General features: G+C 39.2%; 1 protein-coding gene across 1 annotated transcript in view; it reads right to left on the bottom strand.

The window, feature by feature from the left end:
* Nucleotides 1–10,289: 10,289 nt before the first annotated feature.
* MCU (mitochondrial calcium uniporter) overlaps nt 10,290–16,315 on the bottom strand; it is a 194,911-nt gene continuing 188,885 nt past the window's right edge. Inside the window, exons 7-8 of the mRNA XM_027531095.1 lie at nt 13,560–13,676; nt 10,290–12,273 (exon numbers count right to left, since the gene is read on the bottom strand). Coding sequence (XP_027386896.1) covers nt 12,196–12,273; nt 13,560–13,676 — 195 coding nt within the window. The 3' untranslated portion in view covers nt 10,290–12,195. The remainder of the gene's footprint in view (nt 12,274–13,559; nt 13,677–16,315) is intronic.

Here is a 16,315-nt window from a genome sequence, read left to right as displayed (position 1 = left end):
TCAGCTCTTTGCATCAGATGGCCAAAGTGTTGGAGCTTCAGCTTCAACATCAATCCTTTCAATCAATATTCAGAGTTGATTTCCTTTAGGATTGCTTGGTTTGATCTCCTTGCTATTCAAGGGGCTCGCAAGAGTCTTCTCCAGCACCACAGTTTGAAAGCATCATTTCTTTGGTGCTCAGCCTTCCTTATGATCCAACTCTCATATCCATACATGCATACTGGAAAAGCTATTGCTTTGATATATGGACCTTTATTGGCAAAGTGATATCTCTGCTTTTTATTACGCTGTCTAGGTTTGTCATAGCTTTTCTTCCAAGGAGCAAGCGTCTTTTAATTTCATGGTTGCAGTCACCGTCTGCAGTGATTTTGGAGCCCAAGAAAATAAAGTCTGTCACAGCTTCCATCTTTTTCCCTATTTTCCATCAAGTGATGGGACTAGATGCCATGATCTTAGTTTTCTGAATGTTGAGTTTTAAGCCAACTTTTTCACTCTTCTCTTTCACTTTCATCAAGAGGCTCTTTAGTTCTTCTTTGCTTTCTGCCATTAGGGTGTTGTTATCTGCATATCTGAAGTTATTGATATTTCTCCCACCAATCTTGATTCCAGTTTGTCCCTCTTCCAGCCCAGCGTTTCTCATGATGTACTCTGTATATAAGTTAAATAAGCAGGGTGACAAATACAGCCTTAACATACTCCTTTCCCAATTTGGAACCAGTCTGTTTTTCCATGTCCGATTCTAACTGTTGCTTCTTGATCTGCACACAGGTTTCTCAGGAGGCAGATAAGGTGGTCTGGTATTCCAACTCTTGAAGAATTTTCCACAGTTTGTTGTGATCCACACAGTCAAAGGCTTTAGTGTAGTAAATGAAGCAGAAGTTTTTCTGGAATTCCCTTGCTTTTTCTATGATCCAGCAGATAATTGGCAGCTTAATCTCTGATTCCTCTCCCTTTTCTAAATCCAGCTTGTATATGTGGAAGCTCTCAGTTCACATACTGTTAAAGCCTAGCTTGAAGGATTTTGAGCATAATCATGCTAGCATGTAAAATTAGCATAATTGTGCAGTAGTTTGAACATTCTTTGGCCATTTCCCTTCTTGGGATTGGAATGAAAACTGACCTTTTCCAGTCCTGTGGCCACTGCTGAGTTTTCCAAATTTCTGGCATATTAAGTGTAGCACTTTAACAGCATTCTTTTAGGATTCGAAATAGCTCAGTTGGAAATTCATCTCCTCCACTAGCTTTATTGGTAGTAATGCTTCCTAAGGCCCACTTCACTTCATACTCTAGGATGTCTGGCCTAGGTGAGTGACCACATCATCATTGTTACCCAGGTCATTAATATCTTTTTGTGCAGTTCTTCTGTGTATTCTTGCCACCTCTTCTTAATATCTTCTGTTTCTGTTAGGTCCATACTGTTTCTGTCCTTTATTGAGCCCATCTTTGCATGAAATGTTCCCTTGGTATCTCTAATTTTCTTGAAGAGATCTCATCTTCCCATTCTATTATTTTCCTCTATTTCTTTGCACAGATCACTGAGGAAGGCTCTTATCTCTCCTCGCTTTTCTTTGCACCCTGCATCCAGATGGGTATATCTTTCCTTTTCTCCTTTGCCTTTTGCTTTGCTTCTTTTCTCAGCTATCTGAAAGGCCTCCTCAGACAACCATTTTGCCTTTCTTTTTCTTGGGGATGGTTTTGGTCAGTGCCTCCTGTATGTTACGAACCTCCATCCATAGTTCTTCAGACTCTCTGTCTTGTCTACCAGATCTAATCCATTGAACCTATTTTTCACTTCCACTGTATAATCATAAGGGATTTGATTTAGATCATACCTGAATGGCCTAGTGGTTTTCCCTACTTCCTTCTATTTAAGTCTGAATTTGGCAATACAGAGCTCATGATTTGAGCCACAGTCAGGTCTTATTTTTGCTGACTGTATAGAGCTTCTCCATCTTTGGCTGCAAAGAATATAATCAGTCTGATTTTTGTATTGACCATCTGGTCATGTCCATGTGTAGAGTTGTTTTTTGTGTTGTTGGCAGAGGGTGTTTGCTATAACCAGTGCAATCTCTTGGCAAAACTCTGTTAGCCTTTGACCTCCTTCATTTTGTACTTCAAGGCCAAACCTCCCTGTTACTCCAGGTATTTCTTGACTTCCTACTTTTGCATTCCAGTCCCCTATGATGAAAAGGACATCTTTTTTTTTTTTTTTTAGTTCTACAAGATCTTGTAGGTCTTCACAGAACCATTGAACTTCATCTTCTTCAGCATTAGTGATTGGGGCATAGACTTGAATTACTGTGATGTTGAATGGTGCTTTGGAAACAGAGATCATTCATTTCATTTCAAATTAGGAACTACTCATCCAATTGTTGTTTTTGAGACAGCATCAAAGTACTGCATTTTGGACTCTGTTGACAATGAAAACTACTCCATCTCTTCCAAGGGATTTTTGTCCAGTAGTAGATATAATGGTCGGAGAAGGCACCCTACTCCAGTGCTCTTGCCTGGAAAATCCCATGGACGGAGGAGCCTGGTGGGCTCCAGTCCATGGGGTCGCTAAGAGTCCGGCACAACTAGAGCAACTTAGCAGCAGCAGCAGCAGCAGATATAATGGTCATCTGAATAATTTCGCCCATTCCCGTCAATTTTAGTTCACTAGGAGAAGGCGATGGCACCCCACTCCAGGACTCTTGCCTGGAAAATCCCACGGATGGAGGAGCCTGGTGGGCTGCAGTCCATGGGGTCGCTAAGAGTCGGACACAACTGAGCAACTTCACTTTCACTTTTCACTTTCATGCATTGGAGAAGGAAATGGCAACCCACTCCAGTGTTCTTGCCTGGAGAATCCCAGGGATGGGGAAGCCTGGTGGGCTGCCATCTATGGGGTCGCACAGAGTCGGACCCAACTGAAGCGACTTAGCAGCAGATGTTTCAAATTAGGAACTACTCATCCAATTGCTGACACTTAAAAGTAAGTGACAAAGTTTACTAGAGTTTCATTTTTAGACAAAAGAGGGAAAATGTAGGGTCCTGTATATTACATGTCACTAGATATAACCTTAGTGATTACAGGTTTGGAGTTTGCCAACCCCCTGACATCCTACAGTGTGTAGAATGAGAACTTGTAATCACTGAAGATAATGTGAAGGGGAAGGATACAAAGAAGCATAGAGAAAAGGTTTTTGTTTGTTGTTTGTTTTTTTAAATACTACATTAAACAAGGAGCCAAGTGAAACCAAATTTTCACTCTCCTAATCTTACTTTGACCTGATGCTTTGGGCTTCTAAAATTTTTATTTTTCCTCATCAATGTTCCTTTTCTAATACCTGAATTTCTAATGCCTGGCAAAGGAATATTATTATCTTTAGGTAGTAGTCCCTAAACTTATCTCCATAATCTTTCAGCACATTATTTTACTAAGTAGCATTCAAATTACTGTGGTCTCTTTCCTCTGGGGTTTCAGTTCAATTAAACATTAGTGCCTAATAGGGGTCAGCTAACATGCTGGTCACAGGTATTTGACAGTCATTAAGGTAAAAGTGGTCCCCACAAGCAGAGTTTACAGTCTGGCAAGGGGTTTCTATTGATTTAACTTGTAGTTAGCTACTTCATCCCTAATGCTAGCAGGACACAGGCAATTTGATCATTAGCTTATTAACTTGCCATCTCATGGCAGCAATGGATGACTCTGAGGCTGAGGAATTGTTTTATTGCAGAGTAGCGCTGCTAAGAGGCAATAGTTTTACCAGAAAAACAAAATCCTGCAATTTCCTGCCCCTGAGAACCCATCTGACTACTTCATATGGGCTGCACAGAAACAGAGGATGTGTGCATGAGATAAGCGCAGATTTGCTGCCAGGATTGATTGCCATAGTCAAGGACTTTTACCAGATATCCCTTTGGTTCTGTAAACAAGCCTTCCCTGGATGGTAGGGGTTTTTTTTTTTTTTTCCTTATTCCTATTTTGTCCTTTTTGGTTGACTTGCCCTATCAGTTTAATTTTTTATGATGAAAAATTTCAAATATATACAAAGTAGAAAAAAACAATGACTGCCCTGCTACAATAATAGTTAACATTTCATCAGTCTTATTGCACTTATACAGCAATATGCATTTCTAACAAATGGTCTTTCTCTTTTACATAACCATAACCATATTATTATTACAACTATGGGAACTAGCAGTAATTCATCTAATGCTCATTCCATAGTTCAATTTCCCCAGTTGTTTCAAAAACACAGATTTCTTTGTATTACTGATTTGAGTCAGGATTCAAACAAGAGCCATACATTGCTTGTGGTTCAGTTCAGTTCAGTCGCTAGTCGTGTCCGACTCTTTGCGACCCCATGGACTGCAGCACTCCAGGCCTCCCTGTCCATCAGCAACTCCCGGAGTTTACTCAAACTCATGTCCATCGAGTTGGTGATGCCATCCAACTATCTTATCCTATGTCATCTCCTTCTCCTCCCACCTTCAATCTTTCCCAGCATCAGGGTCTTTTCCAGTGAGTCAGTTCTTTGCATCAGGTGGCCAAAGTATTGGAGTTTCAGCTTCCATCTCTTTCAGAATTTTCCACAGTTTATTGTGATCCACACAGTCAAAGGCTTTGGCATAGTCAATAAAGCAGAAATAGATATTTTTTTGGAACTCTCTTGCTTTTTCAATGATCTAGCAGATGTTGCCAATTTGGTCTCTGGTTCCTCTGCCTTTTCTAAAACCAGCTTGAACATCTGGAAGTTCATGTTCATGTATTGTTGAAGCCTGGCTTGGAGAATTTTGAGCAGTACTTTACTAGCGTGTGAGATGAGTGCAAATGTGCGGTAGTTTGAGCATTCTTTGGCATTGCCTTTCTTTGGGATTGGAATGAAAACTGACCTTTTCCAGTCTTGGGCCACTGCTGAGTTTTCCAAATTTGCTGGCATATTGAGGGCAGCACTTTCACAGCATCATCTTTTAGGATTTGAATGGAATTCCATCACCTCCACTAGCTTTGTTCGTAGTGATGCTTCCTAAGGCTCACTTGACTTCACATTCCAGGATGTCTGACTCTAGGTGCATGATCACACCATGGTGATTATCTGGGTTGTGAAGATCTTTTTTGTACAGTTCTGTGTATTCTTGCCACCTCTTCTTAATATCTTCTGTTTCTGTTAGGTCCATACTATTTCTGTCTTTTATTGAGCCCATCTTTGCATGAAATGTTCCCTTGGTATCTTTAATTTTCTTGAAGATATCTCTAGTCTTTCCCATTCTATTGTTTTCCTCTATTTCTTTGCACTGATCACTGAGGAAGGCTTTTTCTCTCTTTGCTATTCTTTGGAACTCTGTATTCAAATGGGTATATCTTTCCTTTTCTCCTTTGCTTTTCACAGCTATTTGTAAGGCCTCCTCAGACAGCCATTTTGCTCTTTTGCATTTCTTTTTCTTAGGGATCATCTTGATCCCTGTCTCCTGTACAATGTCATGAACCTCCGTCCATAATTCATTAGGCACTCTATCAGATCTAGCCCTTTAGATCTATTTCTCACTTCCAATGTATAATCGTAAGGGATCTGATTTAGGTCATACCTGAATGGTCTAGTGGTTTTCCCTACTTTCTTCAATTTAAGTCTGAATTTGGCAATAAGGAGTTCATGATTTGAGCCACAGTCAGCTCCCAGTCTTGCTTTTGCTGACTGTATAGAGCTTCTCCATCTTTGGCTGCAAAGAATATAATCAATCTGATTTCGGTGTTGACCATCTGGTGATGTCCATGTGTAGAGTCTTCTCTTGTGTTGCTTGTGGTTGGGACTCTTAAATTCTTTTAATTCATAAGGGTCCCTCCAACCCCCCATGTTATATGTTGAAGAAACCCAGTCCTTTGTCCTATAGAATGTCTCACATCCTGGGTTTGGCTGACCACTTCGTGTGGTGTGTTTTAGCTTCCCTTCTCCAACATTTAGTGTTAAGTCTTTGTATTTTCTTATTTTTCTGACAACGAATGTGCTATTAGGAGTTAAAAATACTCTGTTGACACTGAACCAATTTAATGCTCAGGCAGAAGTGCTGAAAATAGGTCACTTAGGAGGTGGATTAACACATCTGCTCTTCAGGAGAAATCTGAACTAGAATAACAATTTGAGAGCTACCAGCCTATAAAGGTAACTGCAACTGGGATTGGGGAGAATGGATGAGACCATCCATGGAAAATGGGGTCCAACATGGGGCCTTGGAGAAACCTAATATAAAAATGTGGGCAGAGAATGTTGCAAAATGACTGAAAAGCAGTCAAGAGATGTGGGGTATAGTCCACGGGGTTGCAAACAATCAGATATGACTGAGTGACTGGGCATGTAGTCACTGCAGCCGCTGAAGGTGGCTTCAAGGTGGGTGAATTGTTCAGTGGATGATGCATTTATAAAACATACATAAATGAAAATTTATAAAGTGGGTCATTTTATATTCAGTAGCACATGTTAAAGTTAACCTATGTATTTATCCTAAGGAAATAACCACATAGTGCATTTTGGAAAATAAGGAGTTTGGACTTATTTGGGAAAGCAATGAATTAAAGGTTATTGGTAGTGGAAAAAATGAATTACAATCCTTAATAATTTTGGTGAACTTGATTTCTGAAATCAAAGAAGTTTCACTTTTCTGTGAAATCCAGATAGATTTTAAATATTCAACTTATTTGTATTTGTTTTTTTTTTTTATGTGCTTACCACTACGCTTTCCCAAGCAGGATACCATAGTAAGTACATGTGACATGATCATTGCCCTTTCCACTTACCACTGTCACCGCACTCACCAATCCTCACTTGTTCTGGTTGTCTGATCACAGGATCCACTGAAGAGTTGTGACACAGTTGCCCTCCTGACGTCTCAGTCTCCTTCCCTTTAGAGCAATGGTTTGATGAGGTCAATGGTTTGCATGAGAGTCACTATGAGCACTTTTTAAACACAGATTGCTGGTCTAACTCCTTGTCTGATTCAGCAGGAAGCAGAGAACTTGCATTTCTGGAGAGGTAAGTTGCTGTTCCAGGCACCATATTCTGAGAATCATTTTATTACTTTTTTCAGCTCTAAGTTTATGATCCCTTTGCAAAACTGCATTACCTACACCCATGAATGAATTTAATATTCTCCGTTATTCTACAAAGCATAACAGGATATTGTGGAATATGTAATTATTTGTCTTTTAAAAATGTATTTTTATTGGAGTATAGTTGACTTACAGTGGTGCCAGTTTCAGGTGTACAGCAAAGTGAATTAGTCACACACATATATATATTCTTTTCCAGATTCTCTCATGTAAGTTATTACAGAATATTGTGCTATACAGTTGCTGCTGCTAAGTCGCTTCAGTCGTGTCCGACTCTGTGCGACCCCAGAGACGGCAGCCCACCAGGCTCCCCCATCCCTGGGATTCTCCAGGCAAGAACACTGGAGTGGGTTGCCATTTCCTTCTCCAATGCATTAAAGTGAAAAGTGAAAGCGAAGTCGCTCAGTCGTGTCTGACTCTTAGTGACCCCATGGACTGCAGCCCACCAGGCTCCTCCATCCATGGGATTTTCCAGGCAAGAGTACTGGAGTGGGGTGCCATTGCCTTCTCCGGTGCTATACAATAGGTCCTTACTATTAATAGTTACCTGTTTTATATATTATAGTGTATATATGTTAATCCGCTGGGCTGGAAGAAGCATAAACTGGAATCAAGATTGCTGGGAGAAATATCAATAACCTCAGATATGCAGATGACACCACCCTTATGGCAGAAAGTGAAGAGGAACTAACAAGCCTCTTGATGAAAGTGAATGAGGAAAGTGAAAAAGTTGGCTTAAAGCTCAACAATCAGAAAACTTAAGATCATGGTATCTGGTCCCATCACTTCATGGCAAATAGATGGGTAAACAGTAGAAACAGTGTCAGACTTTATTTTTTGGGGGCTCCAAAATCACTGCGGATGGTGACTGCAGCCATGAAATTAAAAGACGTTTACTCCTTGGAAGGAAAGTTATGACCAACCTAGATAGCATATTGAAAAGCAGAGACATTACTTTTCCAACAAAGGTCGGTCTAGTCAAGGGTATGGTTTTTCCAGTGGTCATGTATGGATGTGAGAGTTGGACTGTGAAGAAAGCTGAGTGCTGAAGAGTTGATGCTTGTGAACTGTGGTGCTGGAGAAGACTCTTGAGAGTCCCTTGGACTGCAAGGAGATCCAACCAGTCCATTCTGAAGGAGATCAGTCCTGGGTGTTCTTTGGAAGGAATGATGCTAAAGCTGAAACTCCAGTACTTTGGCCACCTCATGCGAAGAGCTGACTCGTTGGAAAAGACTCTGATGCTGGGAAGGATTGGGGGCAGGAGGAGAAGGGGATGACAGAGGATGAGATGGCTGGATGGCATCACCGACTCGATGGACGTGAGTTTGAGTGAACTCCAGGAGTTGGTGATGGACAGGGAGGCCTGGAGTGCTGGGATTCATGGGGTCGTAAAGAGCTGGACACGACTGAGCGACTGAACTGAACTGAACTGAATGTTAATCCTAAGTTCTGAATTTATCACCTCCCCCAACATATCCCCTTTGGCAACCATAAGTTTGATTTCAAGATCTGTGAGTCTATTTCTGTTTTATAAATAAGTTCATTTTTATCATTTAAAAAATCAGATCTGACATATAAGTAATATCATACGATTTTTCTTACTTCATTTAATATGATAATCTCTAGGTCCATCCATATTGCTGCAAATAGCATTATTTCATTCTTTTTATGGCTGAGTAATAGTCCACTGTATATATGAACCATTATCTTATCTATTCCTCTACTGATGGACATTTACATTGCTTCCGTGTCTTGGCTATTTTAAGCAGTGCTGCAATGAACACTGGGGTTCATGTATCTTTTCGAATTAGTTTTCTCCAGATAAACGCCCAAGAATAGGTTTGCTTGATCATATGATAGTTCATATTTAGCTTTTAAAGGAACCTCCATACTGTCCTCCATAATGGTTTTATCAATTTACATTTCTACCAACAGTGTAGGAGGATTTCCTTTTCTCCACACCCTCTCCAACACTTACTGTTTATAGGTTTTTTGATGGCCATTCTGACTGGTGGGAGGTGATTCCTCATTGTAGTTTTGATTTGCATTTCTCTAATCATTAGTGATGTTGAACATCTTTTAATCTTTTTGGTCATTGCCTATCTTCTTTGAAGAATGGTTATTTAAATCTTTTGCCTGTTTTTTGATACGGTTGGTTGTTTTTTTGATATTGAGCTGCATGATCCATTTATATATTTTGGAGATTAATCCCTTGTCAATTGCTTAGTTTGCAAATGGCTTTTTGTTTTGTTAATGGTTTCCTTTGTTGTACAAAAGTTTAGTAAGATCCCATTTGTTTTTACTACTCTAGGAGGTGGATCAAAAGATACATTGCTGCAATTTATGTCAGAGAGTAGGCTGTTTTCCTCTAAGAGTTTTATGCTAGCTGTCCTTACATTTAGGTCTGTAATCCATTTCAAGTTTATTTTTGTGTGTGGTGTTAGCGAGTGTTCTAATTTCATTCTTTTACATGTAGCTGTCCAGTTTTTCCAGCACCACTTACTGAAGAGACTATATTTTCTCCATTGTATATTCTTGCCTACTTTGTCTTAGATTAGTTGACCATAGGGGCTTGAGTGTAGTTGTTATTTGTTAAATCCAAACAACAGCTTAACATTTTCAATATTATCTTCTTAAGCCTTATGTATCTTAGGAATGTCTGTGGCGGTGGCTGTGAGCTGACTGGAGGCAGGACCGTGGCTGTGGAGGCTCTTAGTGTATCTCACACTGCACTTAATGCAGAGATTTAACACATGCTTTTCGATAGGCCTTCAATGGACTAGGCAGCATGTGGTATCTTCCCATTGGGTAAACATTATAAATTTGATACACACTCTTAAAATAATAAGAATTTGATCTTAGTTCCTTCTTGAACAAGTTTCTGGAGTCCAGGAGACCACACTGGTGTTCGGATACAATGGAGATAGCTCCTGTTAACCAGGAGATAAGGATATTAGTCTCAGGGTGCTCTCTGGGTTGTTGATAACTGAACTTCTGGTGGCTCTGAAAAACTAGGAAAATATCAACCATCTTAAGTTTAGGAAGACTTCGTGAAATGCCTTTTAAAAATACAGGCTCTGGGTACAAAACAGTTTCCAAATTGTATTTTTATAAGGATCCTTCCTACTCTGAATCAGAAGAAAACAAGCTTGTTTTTACTTTTGATTTTGGTTGCTTTGCTTTAAAGAATGAGATGCTATAGTTCAAAAATTGAATAAGTATTTATTGTTCCAGAGGTACATTGCGTTTTATACATATTTCATAAATGATACAGGATTTTACACATGTTCAATATTTTGCTATTTGTTTAAAGGACTTTTCTTCACGTTCTCCCCTCCCTAGCCTCCCACACAACCTGAAAGGATTTGCTCATTGCACTGTGCTGTTTCTTCTTAAAACCCCTGCAGTACAAACAGGATAAATGGTTTAAAAATAATTCACAGAGCTTAACAGAAATAAATGAGGGAAGGGGGTTGAACAACTTGGGGGCGGATGAGGAAGGAAGTGGGAGGAGGACGGGAAGTGGAGACATGCATCCTTTCATTCCGTCATGCCAGTGCAAGGGAGGGGTGGTGGCAGGAGCAGCAGCAGCAATCCTGGCCGGCCTTCAACCTCTGCAAGGCACCTGGAGTCTGGGTTTGTCACTTAAAGTGTTTCTCTTCATACACAATGATCCCAAAGAAGGAAGAAAAAGAGAAAGAAAACCCTTGCCACAAGGAGGAGGGATGGATCATGTGAAAGAACAAAGTGAATCAGCTAGCTGTGTGACAAGCCCCATCATCCTTTCATCCTGCCCCCACAAGTCGTTATTAATAAAAACAGATCAGACACAGATTCCTTTGACTCTCCAAGTGCAGATGTCATCTGGAAATACGATAGAAAATATTTTGATAGAGTATAAGATTATTTCCTCTTTCTCTCAATTTAAGATAAGAAAAAATAGGGTGAAGAGGGTAGGTTGAAAGAAACCATAGAAATGTATTCCTATATAAAGATAAATTGCACCCTTTGAGATCCACTCACTTGATTTACAACTGCTTAAGTGGTGGAGGTGGGAGGGTTCACAAGCAGCATGGAAGTGTGTATCCTTCGAGACTAACAAAGCCTCCATACAAGGCAAGGCCATCTGGGTGGCCTGGGATGCTGTCATACAAGCAGATTAACAGCAATGAAACTATTCGGGTTCTGAAATGGCTACAGAGCCATGATTTTTAGCCAATTTGTAAACCTTACATCTTCCTGATTCAGTAATACAGCTAAACATTCCCCCTCTGGCTTGAGCTGTGGAGGGAGAGAGGAATATCAATGGGATAGTTAAATAAAGGAGGGAAATTTGTCTTCCTCTTAAAGATTACTTAGTAAAAAACAAAACAAAAGAAACCTCATGCAGTGTTGCCAATGATTTCTAGATAGTGATTCAGAGCACTGAAATATATAGACATTTAAGAAGGTATGAAGGCATAATCCAAAGAGTCAATTATCAAACAGTCATAAGTTGGTTCCAATTATCATATGGATAAAACTACCATACCAACAGGTGTGGGTGGTCAGAAATGTGCACAAATGGGAGAGAGTCCTGGTAACTTTGCAGAGACTGGGTCCAGTCTAAAATAAAAGCTAATGACATGGGCTCAGACTCTGTTTGCCACCCACGTATCTTGAGGTTTTGCTTTTCTGGTGGATTTATTTACTCCTATGTCAAAATTAAGAAAAGTTAAATTAAAAAAAGAAAATTAGAGCTGAGTGGGGTGCTGGTGTGTTACTGTTTTGCTGACCCTGCAAAGAAGATGCAAGAGACAAACACCCCCAGCATCAATTTTTCTTTGTGAATCTAATCTCCCAACTATATAGAGTATCATTTTCATCCAGAAACTGAGATGCTTGATTAAGACAGTATGTCACGAAGCCCTTTGAGCTATATTCCACAAAGCGTGATCTTCAGATTTTAACACTTTCTTCCCTAAGATCTTTTTGTTTTTGTTTTTAATTAAAGGTAAAAACCCTCTACCCCAACATGGCTCCCAGCTTCCACCTGCAATGCTTTAATTAAAAAGGCCATAGTTATAAACAGGTGTTCTTTCTGCCGGGACTCAGAGACTCTTTGCAGATCAATCTTTTTCACCAATTTGTCGGAGGGGCAGATGTACTTGTAATGGGTCTCTCAGTCTCTTCAGGTCCATTTCTGCCTAAAATAGAAACAAAAGGTGAGAAAAACTGGCTAGTCAAGCTTTCAATGATATTACTGCCTCCTGAGAAAAGGAACTTGTCTTTCCTCCATCATTATGAGTCAGAGAAACCATCTGAATCACTCTGAAAGTACGAGTGCCCTAGTGGCGAAGGCGCAGGACAGTAAAGGTGTATGGAAACAGAAGCTGGTCCCGGTAGTTTCAGCTGTCAGCAGAGCCTCCAGAAAGGCCGCGCAGTCAGCAGGGCAGGACTCGGGGCTCAAGAATGCGAGGGCATCGGAGGTACCTTGATGGCGTTTCTTCAGAGAAGCCCTTTGGAGCCAGAATTTAAATTATACTGCTCAAGACTTTAGTTATTTGTCTAGTTGCTGTTTAAGCTTTTCATTTATCAGTAATTTTAAAAATAGGGGTGTGAAGTCAACTGCAGCACTTTCAAAACTCACACATGCTTGGGCCTCACCCCAGTGTGGGGATGGGGCTGAAGTACCTATTTTTTTAATAGCTCCAGAAGGTAAGAATTCACTTAGGCCGAGGCAGGAAGACAAATTAAACCTATTCAGAGCACAACCCCATCACCACAAAGGGACAGAGAAGGTGGAGAAGGTCCAGAGAAGATAATTAAACTTTGAAGAGAAGGGAATGGTTTCCTGAGGTTTTAAAAAACCTCTAAAGTAATGAAAGACTGCAAAGAAAAGGAATGAGTATTTCTTAACCAAAATCAAAGATATCAGAGTGAGGGGAAGGCATAATCAGAAATGTGAAAGAGGTAACTGTTATAAGAAATAAAATATCAATCTTTTAAAAAAGCGTCTAGTAGTTCAATAAGCTCTGACTGGCACCTGGCAAAGATTTCTAGTAGTCTCTCTTTGACCTGGGTTTTATTTTTGCCCCATTGCTACCACACATTTTAGGTGAGAGATCTTGGGGTCAATTGTAGAAAGATTAAAAAAAAAGAGAAAGATAAAAGCAGACAGAAAGGTAAAGATACAAAAACTAAAAAACTAAAAATAGGTCTAAAAATTTCAATATGCTAGTGTTAACAGGATAGATGGGACACATTATCTTTTCTTGTGTTACATAACACCTGCTTGTGTTATATAAAACTTCCTGGAGAGGTGTATATGTTAAAACAGTCATTTCTACTGGTTGAGGAATAATTTGCATAGGAAGAAGAGGACTGGATCATTCTTTCAGAGTTTACCCATTTAAGTAGTGTGATTATAGATGATGATGCCGCCACTGTACAAGATGGGGCTGGGGTTTACTTTTATTTTTGGAAAACTTACCTGAGCAATTGCATCCTTGAGTTGATTGTATTTCTCTAGGTCAAAACGTGACTTTTTGGCTCCTTTATGGAAAAATAATAAGTATTGTCTGTCTCTGGCTTCTGGATAAACATATTCCTACAAAAATAAAAGAAAAATTAAATTATTAGTCCTTAGCACACTATCGTCACAAAATAAGCCCTTACTATTGATTAGATTCAGTACACATGATTGCAAATAAAGATATACTACTGACATGTGCTATGTTAAATATTTCTTAAAATTTTTTTATTGTGAAAACACAGAAGAGAACACAAAACAAAAATGTACTTCCTAAAGAATCATCACATAATAAATTTTAATCATCACCAGGTAAAGAAAATAGAATACTACCAATAACTCAGAAGCCTCCTTCCTGCCCCTGTCCAATTACTCACCCTTTCTTCCTCTGCAAAATAATCACTATCATGACTTTTATGGTATCTGTTTTCTTGCTCTCTTTGTAGCTTTCTTACTTAAAATGCATCTTCCTGAGCTCTACGGATCAGTTTCACCTGGTTTTTAAAATTTTATATTAATAAAAATGAAGTCAGAGAGTACGCAATGTGTATGACTACTTTCACTCAGTATCATGTCTGTGATACTCATCTTTTGCGTGCACCAGTTTCAGGCGTATTGCACGGTGATTCAGATACAGGTAATTACAAAATACTGAGCATCATTCCATGTGCTATACATTGGGTCCCTGTTGCTTATCTGTTTTATATATAGTAGAGTGTGTATGTTAATCCCAAACTCCTAAATTATATTATTTACATGACTACCTCATATTTTATTTTATAAAATTTTATTTATCTATTTATGTTTGGCTGTGCTGGGTCTTGTTGCTGCATAGGCTTTTTTCTAATTGCAGAGAGCAGGGGCTACTCTCCAGTTGCCGTGTGCAGACTTCTCACTGCGGAGGCTTCTCCTGCTGTGAATCACGGACTCGAGGGCACTTGGGGGCTCAGTAGTTGTGGCTCGGGGTCTCTAGAGCACAGGCTCAATAGTTGTGGTGCACAGGCTTACTTGCTTCACAGCATGTGGGATCTTCCCAAACCAGGGATTGAACTTGTGTCTCCTGTACCGGCAGGCAGATTCATAAGTCACCAGGGAAGCCCTACCTAACATTTTAAAAACAACTTTACTTGAGATACCATACAATTTACCTATTTAAGGTATAACGGTGCTTTTTAGCACAGCCACAGAATTGTACAATCATTACTACAGTAAATTTTAGAATATTTTTATCATCCCCCAAAGAAACCCCATACCCTTTAATATCACTTCTGATCTCCCTCCATACTTCCAGTTCTAGGTTAACTACCTGTCTACTTTCTGTCTCCATAGATTTGCCTATTCTGGATATTTCATAAGTGGAATCATACAACATACAGCCTTATGTGTCTGGCTTCTTTCAAGGCTCATCTGTTTGTTTCATGTATCAGTACATTATTTCTTTTTATTGCCAAATAAGACTCCATTGAATGGATATGCTACACTTTATTTACCTATTTGTCAATTGATAGACATTCAGATTTTCCCACTTTTTGGCTATTATGAATAATCTTGCTATGAACATTTGTGTACAAATTTTTATGTAGACACATGTTTTTACTTCTCTTGATGATATACAGCATTTTCATGATTACTTGTGAGGCTGAGGCTTTTTCATATCCTCTTTTATATTACTGGCCGTTTACATATCCTCTTTTAGAAGTGCCTGTGCATATCTGGATTGTCTTTTTCTTATTGGCTTGTAGGATTTGTTAATATATATGGATCCTTTGTGGGATATACATACTGCAAACATCTCCTCCCAGCTCATTCTCCCTCCTAATGGTGCTCTTCAGTAAAAAGATGTTCTTAATTGTTAATACAGCCTAATTTATTATTTCTACTTTTTACAGCTAGCACTTTTTATTGTGTAAACAGCTGTTTTCTTTTCCACAGTAATGAAGATGTTCTTCTATATTATTACTTCCCAGGAGCTTCATTGTGCTACCTTTCACGTTTAGATCAACAATCCATCTGGAATTAATTTTGTTTATAGTATGAGGATGAGGTCATTTCTTTTTTTTATATGGACAGTCAATTGTTCTAGCACCATTTACCAAAAGACTTTTCCTCGGCAGCGCCATTTTTTAACATCATAAGTGCATTCACACTAGGGCTGTTCCGACTTTGCTCTCCCATTCCACTGGACTAGCGTCCACACCTCCGTCACTGTCTCAGTCGCTGCAGCTCCGCAGTGTGCTCTGTACTGGAGAACTGTAGACTAGAACTGTAGTCTTCATATCTGACATAGTAAATCCTTTTATGTAGTTTTTCTTCAAGAGTTTATTGACTTTTCTTAGTGTTTTTATTTCCATATAAATTTTAGAAGTAGCTTAATCAAATCTCTTCCCCCAATCCCAAATTTATTGGGATTCTAACTGGGGTTGCAAAGAATCTAACAGATCAATGTGGAGAGAACCAACATTTTTACAATATTTACTTTTCTGGTCCATGAACATGTGGTATCATTACATTCATTAAATCTCCTTTAATTTTATGCTTTTCTACATAGACATCTTGTACATCTTTTGCATGATTTATTTTTAAAAGTCATTTTAAGTTGCATCTTTTAAAAAGTTTCATTTCTAACCATTTGTGGTTGGCATATAGATATGTAACTCATTTATGTGCACTGACCTTGTATCCAGTAACCTTAATGAAACTCACTTATGAATTCTAAC

The sequence above is a fragment of the Bos indicus x Bos taurus genome, chromosome 28, assembly GCF_003369695.1.
Source record: "Bos indicus x Bos taurus breed Angus x Brahman F1 hybrid chromosome 28, Bos_hybrid_MaternalHap_v2.0, whole genome shotgun sequence".
NCBI lineage: Eukaryota > Metazoa > Chordata > Mammalia > Artiodactyla > Bovidae > Bos > Bos indicus x Bos taurus.
The sequence above is the reverse complement of the archived record's forward strand: the minus strand, read 5'-3'. Positions and strand labels throughout refer to the sequence as shown.